The 13077-nt window shown below is 41.9% G+C and overlaps 2 protein-coding genes across 2 annotated transcripts in view; both read left to right on the plus strand.

Moving 5' to 3' along the window:
* Positions 1–1153: 1153 nt before the first annotated feature.
* On the plus strand, positions 1154–2462 carry zmp:0000001268 (CYTL1 domain-containing protein). The gene is made up of 4 exons (XM_064982270.1): positions 1154–1477; positions 1552–1596; positions 1785–1931; positions 2363–2462. The coding sequence occupies exons 1-4, from the start codon at positions 1328–1330 to the stop codon at positions 2429–2431; spliced, it is 411 nt and encodes a 136-aa protein (XP_064838342.1). The 5' UTR covers positions 1154–1327; the 3' UTR covers positions 2432–2462.
* Positions 2463–3212: 750 nt separating this feature from the next.
* stk10 (serine/threonine kinase 10) overlaps positions 3213–13077 on the plus strand; it is a 54094-nt gene continuing 44229 nt past the window's right edge. The window contains exon 1 of the mRNA XM_064982271.1: positions 3213–3836. Coding sequence (XP_064838343.1) covers positions 3678–3836 — 159 coding nt within the window. The 5' untranslated portion in view covers positions 3213–3677. The remainder of the gene's footprint in view (positions 3837–13077) is intronic.

Here is a 13077-nt window from a genome sequence, read left to right on the forward strand (position 1 = left end):
CTTTCACAATGATAACATTAGCATAATGTTATATAGCTATACACCTACATAGGCCTATACTTACCCCCACACAATGAGACTGTTGTTCTTGGAAACTGCCCTTTCCTTTGAATAACATTGCTCAATATGCAAATAAAAGATGACTAGGGGCCATACATTGTTCTTCTCAGAATTCCTGCATCAACATACTGAAATGTATAACTAATTTGTACGTGAATATTTATTTAGTATGGATGTCATCCAAAGGATTCAGCTTGTAATAGCTGGACAAGCTCTCCAAAGAATGTATCCTAAAGAAATGTCATTTAGGAAAACCATACTTCATTTGGTGTCAGATTTGTCCAACATTTTATTTTGGTTGGGGTGAAGTCTGATAGGCTACAATCAAAGTGCCTGAAATGAGTAAACTGAAGTGAAAAGGGAATGTAGCCAAAGTAAAACCATCGTGTGTTTCGGCCCACCATCAGGTTATACAATGACAGAGTGAAAAATGTAAGATCATTTTATACATTTTAAAATGGGTTATAATGGCTAAACAAAAGAAAAATGATGTGATTAGTAAATATTGTTGTGACGTTAATCAAACACCTAGCGACCGCATCAAGGGGTTCAGATCTCTTGGCATAACAGGTAACAGGTGTTGGTTTAACAGTTGCTGGACCCGGGTTTGAAACTCCTTGAATACGCTACACAGGTGTCAGAAGTGGGATAGTGCTCATGAGGCCATTGGAGAGGTGTGTACATGTGAGGCACTTGGTATAGAAAAGCGTGGGACACACTCTCCTGAAGAAAGGGGTTTGGTCAACACCGAGGAACCTCATCAAGGGGTTTGGACCTCTTGGGGTGACGGTTAAGGTGTTGGCTTGAAAGTCACTGGACCTTGGTTCAAGTCCCAGTCAGGGATAGCATCCACCTCTTTTTCAGCATTCTGTTCTGGAATTACTGTGTTTACTTTAGTATAATGGTCACCGTCCCCACAGAATTACACGTACAGTAAACAATAAGTACACATTTTCCCTTTCCCCTCAGCAGGCATGTTACTCCAAAAGCCAGGAGGTGGAACTACATAACATTAACAAAGACTTTGTGAGTAATGATTTAAGCAACTTTATTGTTCAATTTTGTGCGTGTGTAATCTCCTCCCTTCAACACAAATTAGAACAGAGAATCAAACAAGAATATATCAACAACAACAACAACAACAACAACAAAGGAAACCAAAAAAATTCTAGTGTGTAATTGTCTTAAGATAGTAACATATCATTAGAGGATTCCTACCTGGTTATATAAAGGGCCTCCTTGTGTGTTTCACTGTGATCTATCAGCTATGGCCATTTTAGGACACACACTACTAGCACTTTCACTGGTAGCACTGGTCCTATGCTACCCTAACCCACCGACATGCTACACTAAGGTGTTGAGTATGGCTCGAGACCTCACCCATCAGGCAGCGATGATCAAGATGGAACCTGAAACTGTAAGTCACTTACCATAGAGGGACTGAGCACTGATTGCAGTGGAGTATGCCTAATGTCTCTCTGTGTTTTCCAGAGGCGTTGCATGGCGCACATCCCACATCTCTACCTAGATGTGCATGTAAGTATGACTATGGCATTGTGGAAAGTTTTGTTGCAGTATTCACTGTGTACTTTTGAGATCACTATTGTGTCTGTTTAATTAAATACATTTCCCTGATGTTGAGGTTGCCGAAAAGATAACTGATTTCTACGCCTGATAATTGTTGGTCTGCAACATAAGAACAGAAATGATATTCATCCTGACAGAACGCTTGCATCATGCCGAAGATGAGGCAGTACGTCTTTCTGGTGGACGGCTTGCGTGAACTGCGCTGTGCTTACACCAGGAAAGTGCGGGTGGTGGGTCTCGAGGTCAGGCAACTGCACATGATCATGTCCCAGAGGTGTCACGGGGTAAGAGAGCGACGACTAGCATTCACAGACAGACTAGCCCTTGATCCAGGCTCCCTGTCATTCAGACTCCATGAAACAGAATGGGGAAACAGAGGAGAACCACAACAAAGCTCTGTAATAACACATAAACATGGTACTATTATCAGTCAAAAAAGTGAGCTTCATGATACAAATGATTGAAAGGGCGTTCTGTTCTCTGAGATTATTTTTTGCCATTCTACTGTATTTGGTCAAGGAAATGTATAAAGTGAAATGACCTTTCAGAAAATCAATACTCTCATATCCTCTGAAATGACATAATAGTTGTATGCTCTTTGTTATGTCACTTTCCTCATGTTGCGTCATAGTCCTTGCACTGAGCACTGGGTTTTTGTTTTTACTAGTGCATTTTAGGGCACTGGCACTCACACGCCTCATATCTCTATGTTTAGGAGCTGGTGTTCACCACTGATGACTGTGCAGCCTTGGACCGCCCGCCGATGAGCTGGAGCCGGAAATGACAATGCCACAGTTTGATGAGAGAGAGAGGGAGAGAGGGAGAGAGAGAGAGAGGGAGAGAGGGAGAGGGGGAGAGAGAGAGGAAGATGGGGAGAGAGAGAGATAGTTGGTTATGACTTTGTACGATGCAAAACCCTGTAATGGAGTATTCAAACAGATTTAATGACATTGTATTTTTTCTTTGACAAATTACTTTGCAAAAAAGTAGCTTAGCCTAAAAATAAAGTGCATTGACGACATGTTTATGTTACATTGATGTGCTTGGCTGCTTGCTATCTGTGAAAGCCTGGGTTGGAGTTGAAGCCTAAATGTTGTGCTTGTTTGTTTCTTCCTGGTCTGAAATTATTTTAATAAGACATCCTAATATGATACTCTGTATGATCCATCATCCATCGTTCCAGATGTGATATGACTTCACAAAACGTAACTTTCTGGATAGCTGAATTTGTTTATATCATCAAATATAAAATAGCCTTGTGAATTATAGTGTAAAAACGACCAAAGGGACCACATAATGGCAAAACCCAGAAGACCACAACAGACAGTATGTGCAGCTGATGTACCAGTACTATGATTCAATTCCCACCTAGTGGCGCTTGTGGGCTATAGAGTGCACCAAAATATACCCTTGTCTGCGTTTAAAAAGGCAAACCAATAAGATCAGCTCCAAAAAAAGATCTGATATGAAAAGATCTGATGTGATTGGTCAAAAGATCAATTAGTGGAAAAAATAGAATAATTGGGCTGCCTGTGTAAACTGTGTCCTAACTTCGATCACCTGTCAGTGGCCACATGCAATGGTTGGTAACTGAAAAACTTCACGCCTATCTATCTAAACTGGGACGTGAAGTTCTTCCAACTGTATATATCGTGCGTAAACATAACGGATCTGGACATAGAAAACGACATTTCCATTACGGCCGCGACAGGGTGGGGCTTGTCTTTTTTTTTTTTTTTACATCGAAGCAACAATTTGTCCTCGATAACTCTACTGCAGCAGGTGGTCACCGTGTGGCAGTGGACAAACACTGTGAATGAATATGGAAATATGAAGTTGTTCGATGACAACGCGTGGACTGGTATGAACTGAAGGCTTATTGTCTTACGTGAAAGGTGTGAAAAATGTTGGGTGCGTGCTTCTAGAGATCAGGTCGTTTTTTTGTACGAATACTTTAGTTCAACACGATTGAGTGAGACTCAAAATCATTGCTGTCTTCAGAAACTTTTATTACATTTTGCGGTGAAACTATGGCTTTTGCTAAATTAAGCCAAATACTTCGCTTGTCTTCTTTTGACATAAAAAAGAAGGCAAAGCAATATGAACACGTTCATCGAGACATCAATCCTAATGACCAATGGGAAATTATCGGAGAATTGGGTGATGGAGCGTTTGGAAAAGTTTACAAGGTAAGCATTATGGGTTTGTTTCAATTAGCTATTGTGTTTATAACATCATAATTTTGTATGACTTCAAAGAGATGATCATGGGCAAGTTGTTGCGCACTGAGAGTAGGCGCCACTCCATTTCAGTTGAATCTGCTAGCCCATAGGGGGCACAGGGGCACGTGCCCGGTCATCAAACTTAAAGTTTTTTTAGTTTTTATAAATAATAAAAAAAAATATTTTGTTTCTCTGTAATATTACTAGCCACCTTGCACTTGTATGAAGTTAGCTCAGATAGTTCCCAATCTCCTAACCTCCTAACTAGATACCAAGAAGTTATTTCAGGCTATCAATCAAGTTAGACTAGCAACATTCTCCAATCTATGGTCAGGCCTAGCCCCAAGCAATCCTCACATACTTTGTGCCCCCTCAGATTTGTGGGGTGCATGACTCCCCTGATAGTACCTCTGCCTATTTGTCAGCCTATAAATTATTTTTAGGCACCACACAATTATATGAAAACAGATGTGCTGTGCTGGCAATTATGGCATTTTTCTTATTTGGGCTGTCAAACGGTTCACTCATGTATCCATCTCAAACAACGTGGTTGATCAATCTCAAGGGAAAAACGTTTATATGCAAATATAGGGGTAAACATGCCATTTCAGAGACTTTCATCTGCCTTTGAAATGCATACTACCAGCAACATTATGTGCCCTATTTCCGAATGACATTTTAAAATGACTTTATTCAGATTTTTCTGTAGCCATACCCAATCCATTTGTGAAGTGTTTAGTTAATCTGAGTGAGCAAATTAGCATGATCGTAGGTAAACAAAATAATGTTTAATTAATGTTGATTGAGTCCGTCCACAGCTTATCATAAATACCAATGCTTGTGACATCAGATTTATTCATGTTGCCACTTGGACCAGATGTTTCCATGTCAGCAAATTAAGTTATTTGATTGTTTAGGTTTTATTCCAACAGTATTAAATTGGCCCATCACCAAATGATGCATTCTAACCTGCTTACAGGTCTTACTAGTTTCCTATAAACTAGGTGATCTGTTAGTTTCCTGTTGGTGTACACTTGCAATGCTCACTTTCTGATATGAAGACCAGACTAGCTGTGAAGGCAGTGCTACAAGTAGCTTACTTGTGAATGAGTGTCATGTGGGTTTTCGTTATCATCAAGAGTAAGAGATGGTTACTTACCACACCCTGAACGTATGGACTGACAGTAGGCAGAAGGAGAAATGTCTTGAATACATGAACATTTCACAAAGTGCTGAGGGACGCACAGTAGGGAGTTCCTGGATTTGCACAGTTCAATGCACATTTAACCTCTGTCACCTCTCATCACTAACTTCATAATCATTTTGACGCTAGACTACAACTAGAGTGATGATATTTGAATGTTCTTTTGTGCTGATTGTTTTCACCACTTATTGTGAACTTTGAGAGAGATTACTTTCTTTTGATGGGCAGCACACTCTGATCTAATGAGTTGCCTCTGTGCATAAAAACAACATCCTCTCTGGGCAGCTTTAAACATAAATAAAAAACAAACAGTTTGTCTTCTATGCCAATATGAATGTACCTATACGATGTAACCGCAATGTTGAGATGTCGTCCTCTGTTTTTATGTTTATTATCTCGCTGTCATACTGTGTTTAACCCTGTTCCATCTTGCCTAGACATCTTGTCTCGAGGACTACAATGGAAATACGTGTTTTTATTGTGTGTTATCCTCACTGATTTTACTCCTGTGCATGTATGGCTTCTTTTTTTTTTAAATGTGTGCTTATTTTTTTTAAATGGTAGAATGAATAAACTAACCAACCAAAAAAAAGGCCAATCCAGACAGATCATCCTGTTGTGATGTTGTCTTAACTAGACTCCATTTGGATCCCCCAGGACACCCCACTATTAGCCTTCCCTGTTTGCTTTGTCCAAACTCAACTGTAGTTTTGTGTTCGATCGCTATTTAATCTGGTTCTTCTTTTTTTCTTTGCAACATGTCAGGAGAAGTATTTGCTCGTGCCCAGTGTAGTACAGTGAGTGCCTTTGGGGGTCAGTGGAAGAAGTGAGGCCGGGCCAGGGCACAGTGCACACACTCATACATTGTGAACCGGCATGTGAGCGAAAACCATGTGGCATGAGCCACCCTGATTATAAATAAATGATGGCTTCAGTTAACGCACCCACAAAAATACACCTCCTGAAGTAGCAGGTATACCTTGACAGTGGCTAATGACTAAGCAGTTGTCAGTCTGGGAAATACTTAATAATTTGTCCTTACCCAGGACTGAGAATAAAATGGAGTAAACTACAAGGCATCTTTGGAATTTCGACACTTACAATGGAAATGTGATAATAGACAGTCTCTACATCCTTCCTCCCTGGCTACATGTGATCTCCAGCCCCCATACAGTTTGGCTGTCCTGGAGTGCATGAGGAGTAGTCAGGGTCAGGAGGGAAGCTGTAGGCCGGGAGAGTGATGGAAGCACTTCCTGTATGCCCGTCAGGCTACTGACTAATCAGTCTGTGGGAAGAGAAGAAGCTCCATCCACAGTGAGTAGACTTAAAGGCTCTGTCTCAACTAATCCTAGATTCCTTACCACCTCCTTCTCAAAACCTATTGGAGAAGATCTGAGGGGCCATTGGCCTCATGATCTGTGTCTGCTGTACACATCGGGGTAAACAACATGGCTTTGTTGACATGGTCTCAGGTTTTCCATGTCATGGGGTTATCCCTGTATCATGCTCAGGTTGATGGCCTTATTGGCCTGTCACTGTCACCAGATGGTAAGGAGGACATCGTAGTTACTGTCACAGACAGCCATGACTAGAGGTGAGGTATAGTACCTGTCTAAGTTTGGACACACTTATTCATTCCAGGTTTTTTTTTTAACCATTTTCTACATCAAAACTGCGAAAAAACACATGGAATCATGTAGTAACCAAAAAAGTGTTAAACAAAATCAAAGTAGCCACCCTTTGCCTTGATGACGGCTTTGCAGACTCTTGGCATTCTCTCAACTAGCTTCATGAGGTAGTCACCTGGAATGCATTTCAATTAAGAGGTGTGCCTTGTTAATTTGTGGAATTTATTTTCTTAATACGTCACAACACAACTGATTGGCTAAAACAAGGTAGGGGTGGTGTACAGAAGATAGCCCTATTTGTTAAAAGACCAAGTTCATATGTCAAGAACAGCTCAAATAAGCAAAATGAAATGACAGTCCGTCATTACTTTAAGACATAAAGGTCAGTCAATTTGGAAAATGTCAACTTTTGAAAAAATTAAAAATAACAATAGCGAGACTGTATAAGGGGGTAACGGTACAGAGTCAATGTGAGGGGGCACCAGTTGAGGTCATATGTGCATGTAGGTAGAGTTATTAAAGTGATTATGCATGGATAATAACAGAGAAGCAGTGGTGTAAAAGAGGGGTAGCCATTTGATTAGATGTTCAGGAGTATTATGGCTTGGGATAAGAAGCTGTTTAGAAGCCTCTTGAGGACCGCCACAGGAAAGGAAGACCCAGAGTTACCTCTGCTGCAGAGGAAAAGTTCATTAGAGTTACCAGCCTCAGAAATTGTATCCCAAATAAATGCTTCACAGAGTTCAACAGACATTTTCCACATCATCTGTTCAGAGGAGACTGTGTGAATCAAGCCTTCATGGTTGAATTGCTGCAAAGAAACTACTACTAAAAGACACCAATAATAAGAAATCAAATCAAATCAAATTTTATGTCACATACACATGGTTAGCAGATGTTAATGTGAGTGTAGCGAAATGCTTGTGCTTCTAGTTCCGACAATGCAGTAATAACCAACAAGTAATCTAACTAACAATTCCTAAACTACTGTCTTATACACAAGTGTAAGGGGATAAAGAATATGTACATAAGGATATATGAATGAGTGATGGTACAGAGCAGCATAGGCAAGATACAGTAGATGGTATCGAGTACAGTATATACATATGAGATGAGTATGTAAACAAAGTGGCATAGTTAAAGTGGCTAGTGATACATGTATTACATAAGGATGCAGTCGATGATATAGAGTACAGTATATACGTATGCATATGAGATGAATAATGTAGGGTAAGTAACATTATATAAGGTAGCATTGTTTAAAGTGGCTAGTGATATATTTACATTTCCCATCAATTCCCACTGTTAAAGTGGCTGGAGTTGAGTCAGTGTCAGTGTGTTGGCAGCAGCCACTCAATGTTAGTGGTGGCTGTTTAACAGTCTGATGGCCTTGAGATAGAAGATGTTTTTCAGTCTCTCGATCCCAGCTTTGATGCACCTGTACTGACATCGCCTTCTGGATGATAGCGGGGTGAACAGGCAGTGGCTCGGGTGGTTGATGTCCTTGATGATCTTTATGGCCTTCCTGTAACATCGGGTGGTGTAGGTGTCCTGGAGGGCAGGTAGTTTGCCCCCGGTGATGCGTTGTGCAAACCTCACTACCCTCTGGAGAGCCTTGCGGTTGAGGGCGGAGCAGTTGCCGTACCAGGCGGTGATACAGCCCGCCAGGAAGCTCTCGATTGTGCATCTATAGAAGTTTGTGAGTGCTTTTGGTGACAAGCCGAATTTCTTCAGCCTCCTGAGGTTGAAGAGGCGCTGCTGCGCCTTCTTCACGATGCTGTCTGTGTGAGTGGACCAATTCAGTTTGTCTGTGATGTGTATGCCGAGGAACTTAAAACTTGCTACTCTCTCCACTACTGTTCCATCGATGTGGATAGGGGGGTGTTCCCTCTACTGTTTCCTGAAGTCCACAATCATCTCCTTAGTGTTGTTGACGTTGAGTGTGAGGTTATTTTCCTGACACCACACTCCGAGGGCCCTCACCTCCTCCCTGTAGGCCGTCTCGTCGTTGTTGGTAATCAAGCCTACCACTGTTGTGTTGTCCGCAAACTTGATGATTGAGTTGGAGGCGTGCGTGGCCATGAAGTCGTGGGTGAACAGGGAGTACAGGAGAGGGCTCTGAACGCACCCTTGTGGGGCCCCAGTGTTGAGGATCAGCGGGGAGGAGATGTTGTTACCTACCCTCACCACCTGGGGGCGGCCCGTCAGGAAGTCCAGTACCCAGTTGCACAGGGCGGGGTCGAGACCCAGGGTCTCGAGCTTGATGATGAGCTTGGAGGGTACTATGGTGTTGAATGCCGAGCTGTAGTCGATGAACAGCATTCTCACATAGGTATTCCTCTTGTCCAGATGGGTTAGGGCAGTGTGCAGTGTGGTTAACCCAGTACCCAGTTGCACATTCGAGACCCAGGGTCTCGAGCTTGTCTGTGGAGGGTACTATGGTGTTTGCCGAGCTGTAGTCGAAGCATTCTCAAATTCCTCTTGTCCAGAGTTGGCAGTGTGCAGTGTGGTTGAGATTAGGGACCTATTTGTCAGGTAGGGTGTCTGGTGGAGGTGATATGGTCCTTGACTAGTCTCTCAAAGCACTTCATGATGATGGAAGTGAGTGCTACGGGGCGGTAGTCGTTTAGCTCAGTTTCCTTAGCTTTCTTGGGAACAGGAACAATGGTGGCCCTCTTGAAGCATGTGGGAACAGCAGACTGGGATAAGGATTGATTGAATATGTCCGTAAACACACCAGCGCATGCTCTGAGGGCGCGGCTGGGGATATCGTCTGGGCCTGCAGCCCTGCGACGGTTAACACGTTTAAATGTTTTACTCACTTCGGCTACATTGAAGGAGAGGCCGCAGGTTTTGGTAGTGGGCCGTGTCAGTGGCACTGTATTGTCCTCAAAGCGAGCAAAGAAATTATTTAGTCTGTCTGGGAGCAAGACATCCTGGTCCACAGCAGGGCTGGTTTTCTTTTTGTAATCCGTTATTGACTGTAGACCATGCCACATACCTCTTGTGTCTGAGCCGTTGAATTGCGACTCTACTTTTGTCGCTATACTGACGCTTAGCTTGTGTGTTTGCCTTGCGTAGGGAATAGCTACACTGTTTGTATTCGGTCATGTTTCCATATGTGATTTTTCATAGGTTTGATGTCTTCACTATTATTCTGCAATGTATCAAATAGTCAAAGTAAAGGAAAACCCCTTGAACGAGTAGTCCAAACTTTTGACTGGTACTGTACATACATCTCCCCATGTGTAGACTATTGCTGAGACAGGAGCATGTCCCACTTCCTGCTGACCCGTATGTCACAGGATGTTTTTTATCTGTACGGCCGCCGCCAAACCCTTAAGCACAAGTGCTGAAAGGTTCCCTTTACTTTTTAAATGGGACGTGCCACTGCGCAGGCTTCCTGGCTGCTGTTGCTTGGTACTGTAAGTTTTCCTAGTAGCCTTATTTAGCCTAGCATTACCTGAGTAATACACCCCAAATGCCACCTTTTATTTCCTATATAGTGAACTACTTTCGAACACAAAGTACTAGTGCAATATGTAGGGACTTGGGTGCCGTGGTGGAGATGTTACCAGAGCTGGTAATCTGTGGGGCCCAGTTGTGGCCGGCCTGACTGATAAGTGCTCTCCTGGATGGGTGTGGACAGCAAGCTCCTTTGTGACGCTCTCTCACTCACCACGCTCTCCTGTAGAGGCTCGTCCCCCATGACTTCCCAGCCCCCTGTCGCTATGTCTGTGGCAGGTTGCCTTGGTGACTGTCTGAGTTGGAGTGTGGGCGAGGGAGTAATGTTTTGTGAGAACATCATGAGTTAAACTTGTCATAACTGATTTAGTGGTTTTGAAATACATTGACGCTAGCCTATATCAGAGGCAAAGCACAATTCATGATGTACCCGCACTGCTAAAGTAATCAAATAACACATGCCTTTTGTGCAGTCTATGTTTTACGTTTTCATCAAGTTAGGAGACACATTTACAAATAATAATTTAAATGTTTTTATTAGTTAGGGTTTTTTTAAAGTCCTGTTTCACTGTTATGTACAAGTGGTAACTTGTACAGGTGTGAAATAGAAATGTGTTTTTTGCATACCCCTCTCCCCCTGAGACACAGAAAATGTACTGGACAATGTTCTATTTAGTCATACATACAGATGTAGGATCTTAATTTGAACCTGTTTGCTACAGCAGGAAAATAATCTTGCAGTAAAACAAAATGTGAATTATTATTTGGATTATAATGAATTGACATTTTTGTAGGTGTTGATAAATGTTTCTTAAGGGAAAATCAAGTTTGTAATTTCAAAGTGGAAATTCTAAACTTCAGAAGCCTTTTTAACCCCTGAATACACCACATGTTTTACATTTCCTGCACTGCAGGAACATTTTCCTGCAACAAGGTGATCAAATGAAGATCCTACATCAGTACTGACTCGACAGCTCTAAGTTCAGAGCCTATCCTAAGAGACGTGCTGCAGCGAGTTCTTCACTGTTCTGAGCTTGAAACATTTCACAATACCTCACAATACCTCACAGCAAAACCCCCACGTCCTCAGACAGCAGCACTATTCCTTCTGGGGTTCAGCATTCTCTGCTGTGTCCTACACCCATGTGGAACAACTGTAAATAAAGCTACAGTAAGAATTCAAACCTGTATAATCCTCAGCTTACGTAACACAAGAGCGGTAGAATGTCCCCATTGGAAAGAGAAGAGGCAGGTAGATGGCACAACACTGTCTACTAGGGGTGTGAACGTTTAAACTTGGGATCACTAACAGGTTTCCATCGTCATAAAGGGAAAAAGGAAACAAATTATGCAACAATGCTTTAATATTAATAAGAGGAGATATGCATCTTTCAAATGATTTACCATGGATGTAAAGCACTCCGCACATCATTATTGAGAAAGGCAAACGACAGCAACAAAGTCCTGTATGGCAATACTTTTGAGACATTACATGAGAAGGTGGTGAAATGCAAACTTTCCAAGGTGGAATTGAGGTACAGTAATGGTAGTACAGGTGCAATGCTTAACCATCTGACATTACACATTACGTATACTTAACCATATGACGTTACGTATACTTAAACATATGACATTACACATGCTTAACCATATGGCTTAATTAACCATATGAAAGAGACGCACCGTGAGACCCAAATCATTGCTGACAGCACCACAGGCACCTCACAACAGACATTAGACAGCTTCACACACGAGGTGCAATAAGGGACTGAGTGAAAAAATGACAGCACTGATTACAGAAATGAATGTAGTTGATATGCAGCCATTGTCAATGGTAGAGGATGTTGGCTTCAATTCCCTGATGGCATTATCTAGAACCAGACTACAACATGCCATGTCGAAAAACTGATGGCCCGGAAATTCTACAACGATTGCTCTTCAAGTACAAAGCGCAAGCTCTCAAACCCCATACGTTTTTTTATTTATTTTTATAAATCAATACTTGGAGTCAAAGAATCTATACAATATCGTCCAAAATAATATTGCAATAAGCAATTGTATAGATTTTTTCCCCTCTATATAGTGCAGTACTTATCAGAGCCCTATGGGCCCTGGTCAAATCTAGTGCCCTATAAATGCAATAGGGTTTCATTTGGGACACATCTATGTGCAGCAGCAACATAACAGTAGCAATTAACACTAATCAATAGCTAGGCTAGTTAGTATCCTGTTATTTCTGTTCAGTAGGATACAATGCATTTCAAATGTTATCATGTTCAGACTTTATGCAGAATCCTAGACCTACTTTTGATAAATAGACTGGGATGATAGCCACACGCATGATCAAGGCTTTTATCTCAAGCGACTGACTTAACGCATACAGCAACTGCCCCCCATGTGTATGCCTGTGGACTAATTACACTCTCTGTCGAGGGTCTTTTCCTTTTGTATGCCTGTGGACTAATTACACTCTCAGTCGAGGGTCTTTTCCTTTTGTATGCCTGTGGACTAATTACACTCTCAGTCGAGGGTCTTTTCCTTTTGTATGCCTGTGGACTAATTACACTCTCAGTCGAGGGTCTTTTCCTTTTGTATGCCTGTGGTCTCAAGGGTCTTTTCCTTTTGTTTGTGCATCAGCAGTCTTTTCCTTTTTATTGTGGGCCCCACTCGGGGTGGGGCCCTTTTGTATGCCTGTGGATAATCAGTTATCATATATTAAAAATGCAAACATTTGCCTCCACCCTATGGCAAAATGTGTATAATTGCATGAAATTAGCTGTAAAACTGCTAAATCTTCTCTCTGTCCATGGCAAAATGTGTAGAAATGCAGGAAATTAACGTAAATCATGTGTTTTAATCTTCGCTGTCACGAGGGGGTTGGTATGGATGTGGGTAGTTGCCCATCTCTTCA

The sequence above is a fragment of the Oncorhynchus masou genome, chromosome 12, assembly GCF_036934945.1.
Source record: "Oncorhynchus masou masou isolate Uvic2021 chromosome 12, UVic_Omas_1.1, whole genome shotgun sequence".
NCBI lineage: Eukaryota > Metazoa > Chordata > Actinopteri > Salmoniformes > Salmonidae > Oncorhynchus > Oncorhynchus masou.

Bases quoted from the DNA above. Each gene is read 5' to 3' on its own strand.
- zmp:0000001268 (XM_064982270.1), top strand. From the start codon at position 1,328: ATGGCCATTTTAGGACACACACTACTAGCACTTTCACTGGTAGCACTG. The intron at 1,478-1,551 runs GTAAGTCACTTA...TGTGTTTTCCAG, and splicing joins TCAAGATGGAACCTGAAACT to AGGCGTTGCATGGCGCACAT. The intron at 1,597-1,784 runs GTAAGTATGACT...TCATCCTGACAG, and splicing joins ATCTCTACCTAGATGTGCAT to AACGCTTGCATCATGCCGAA.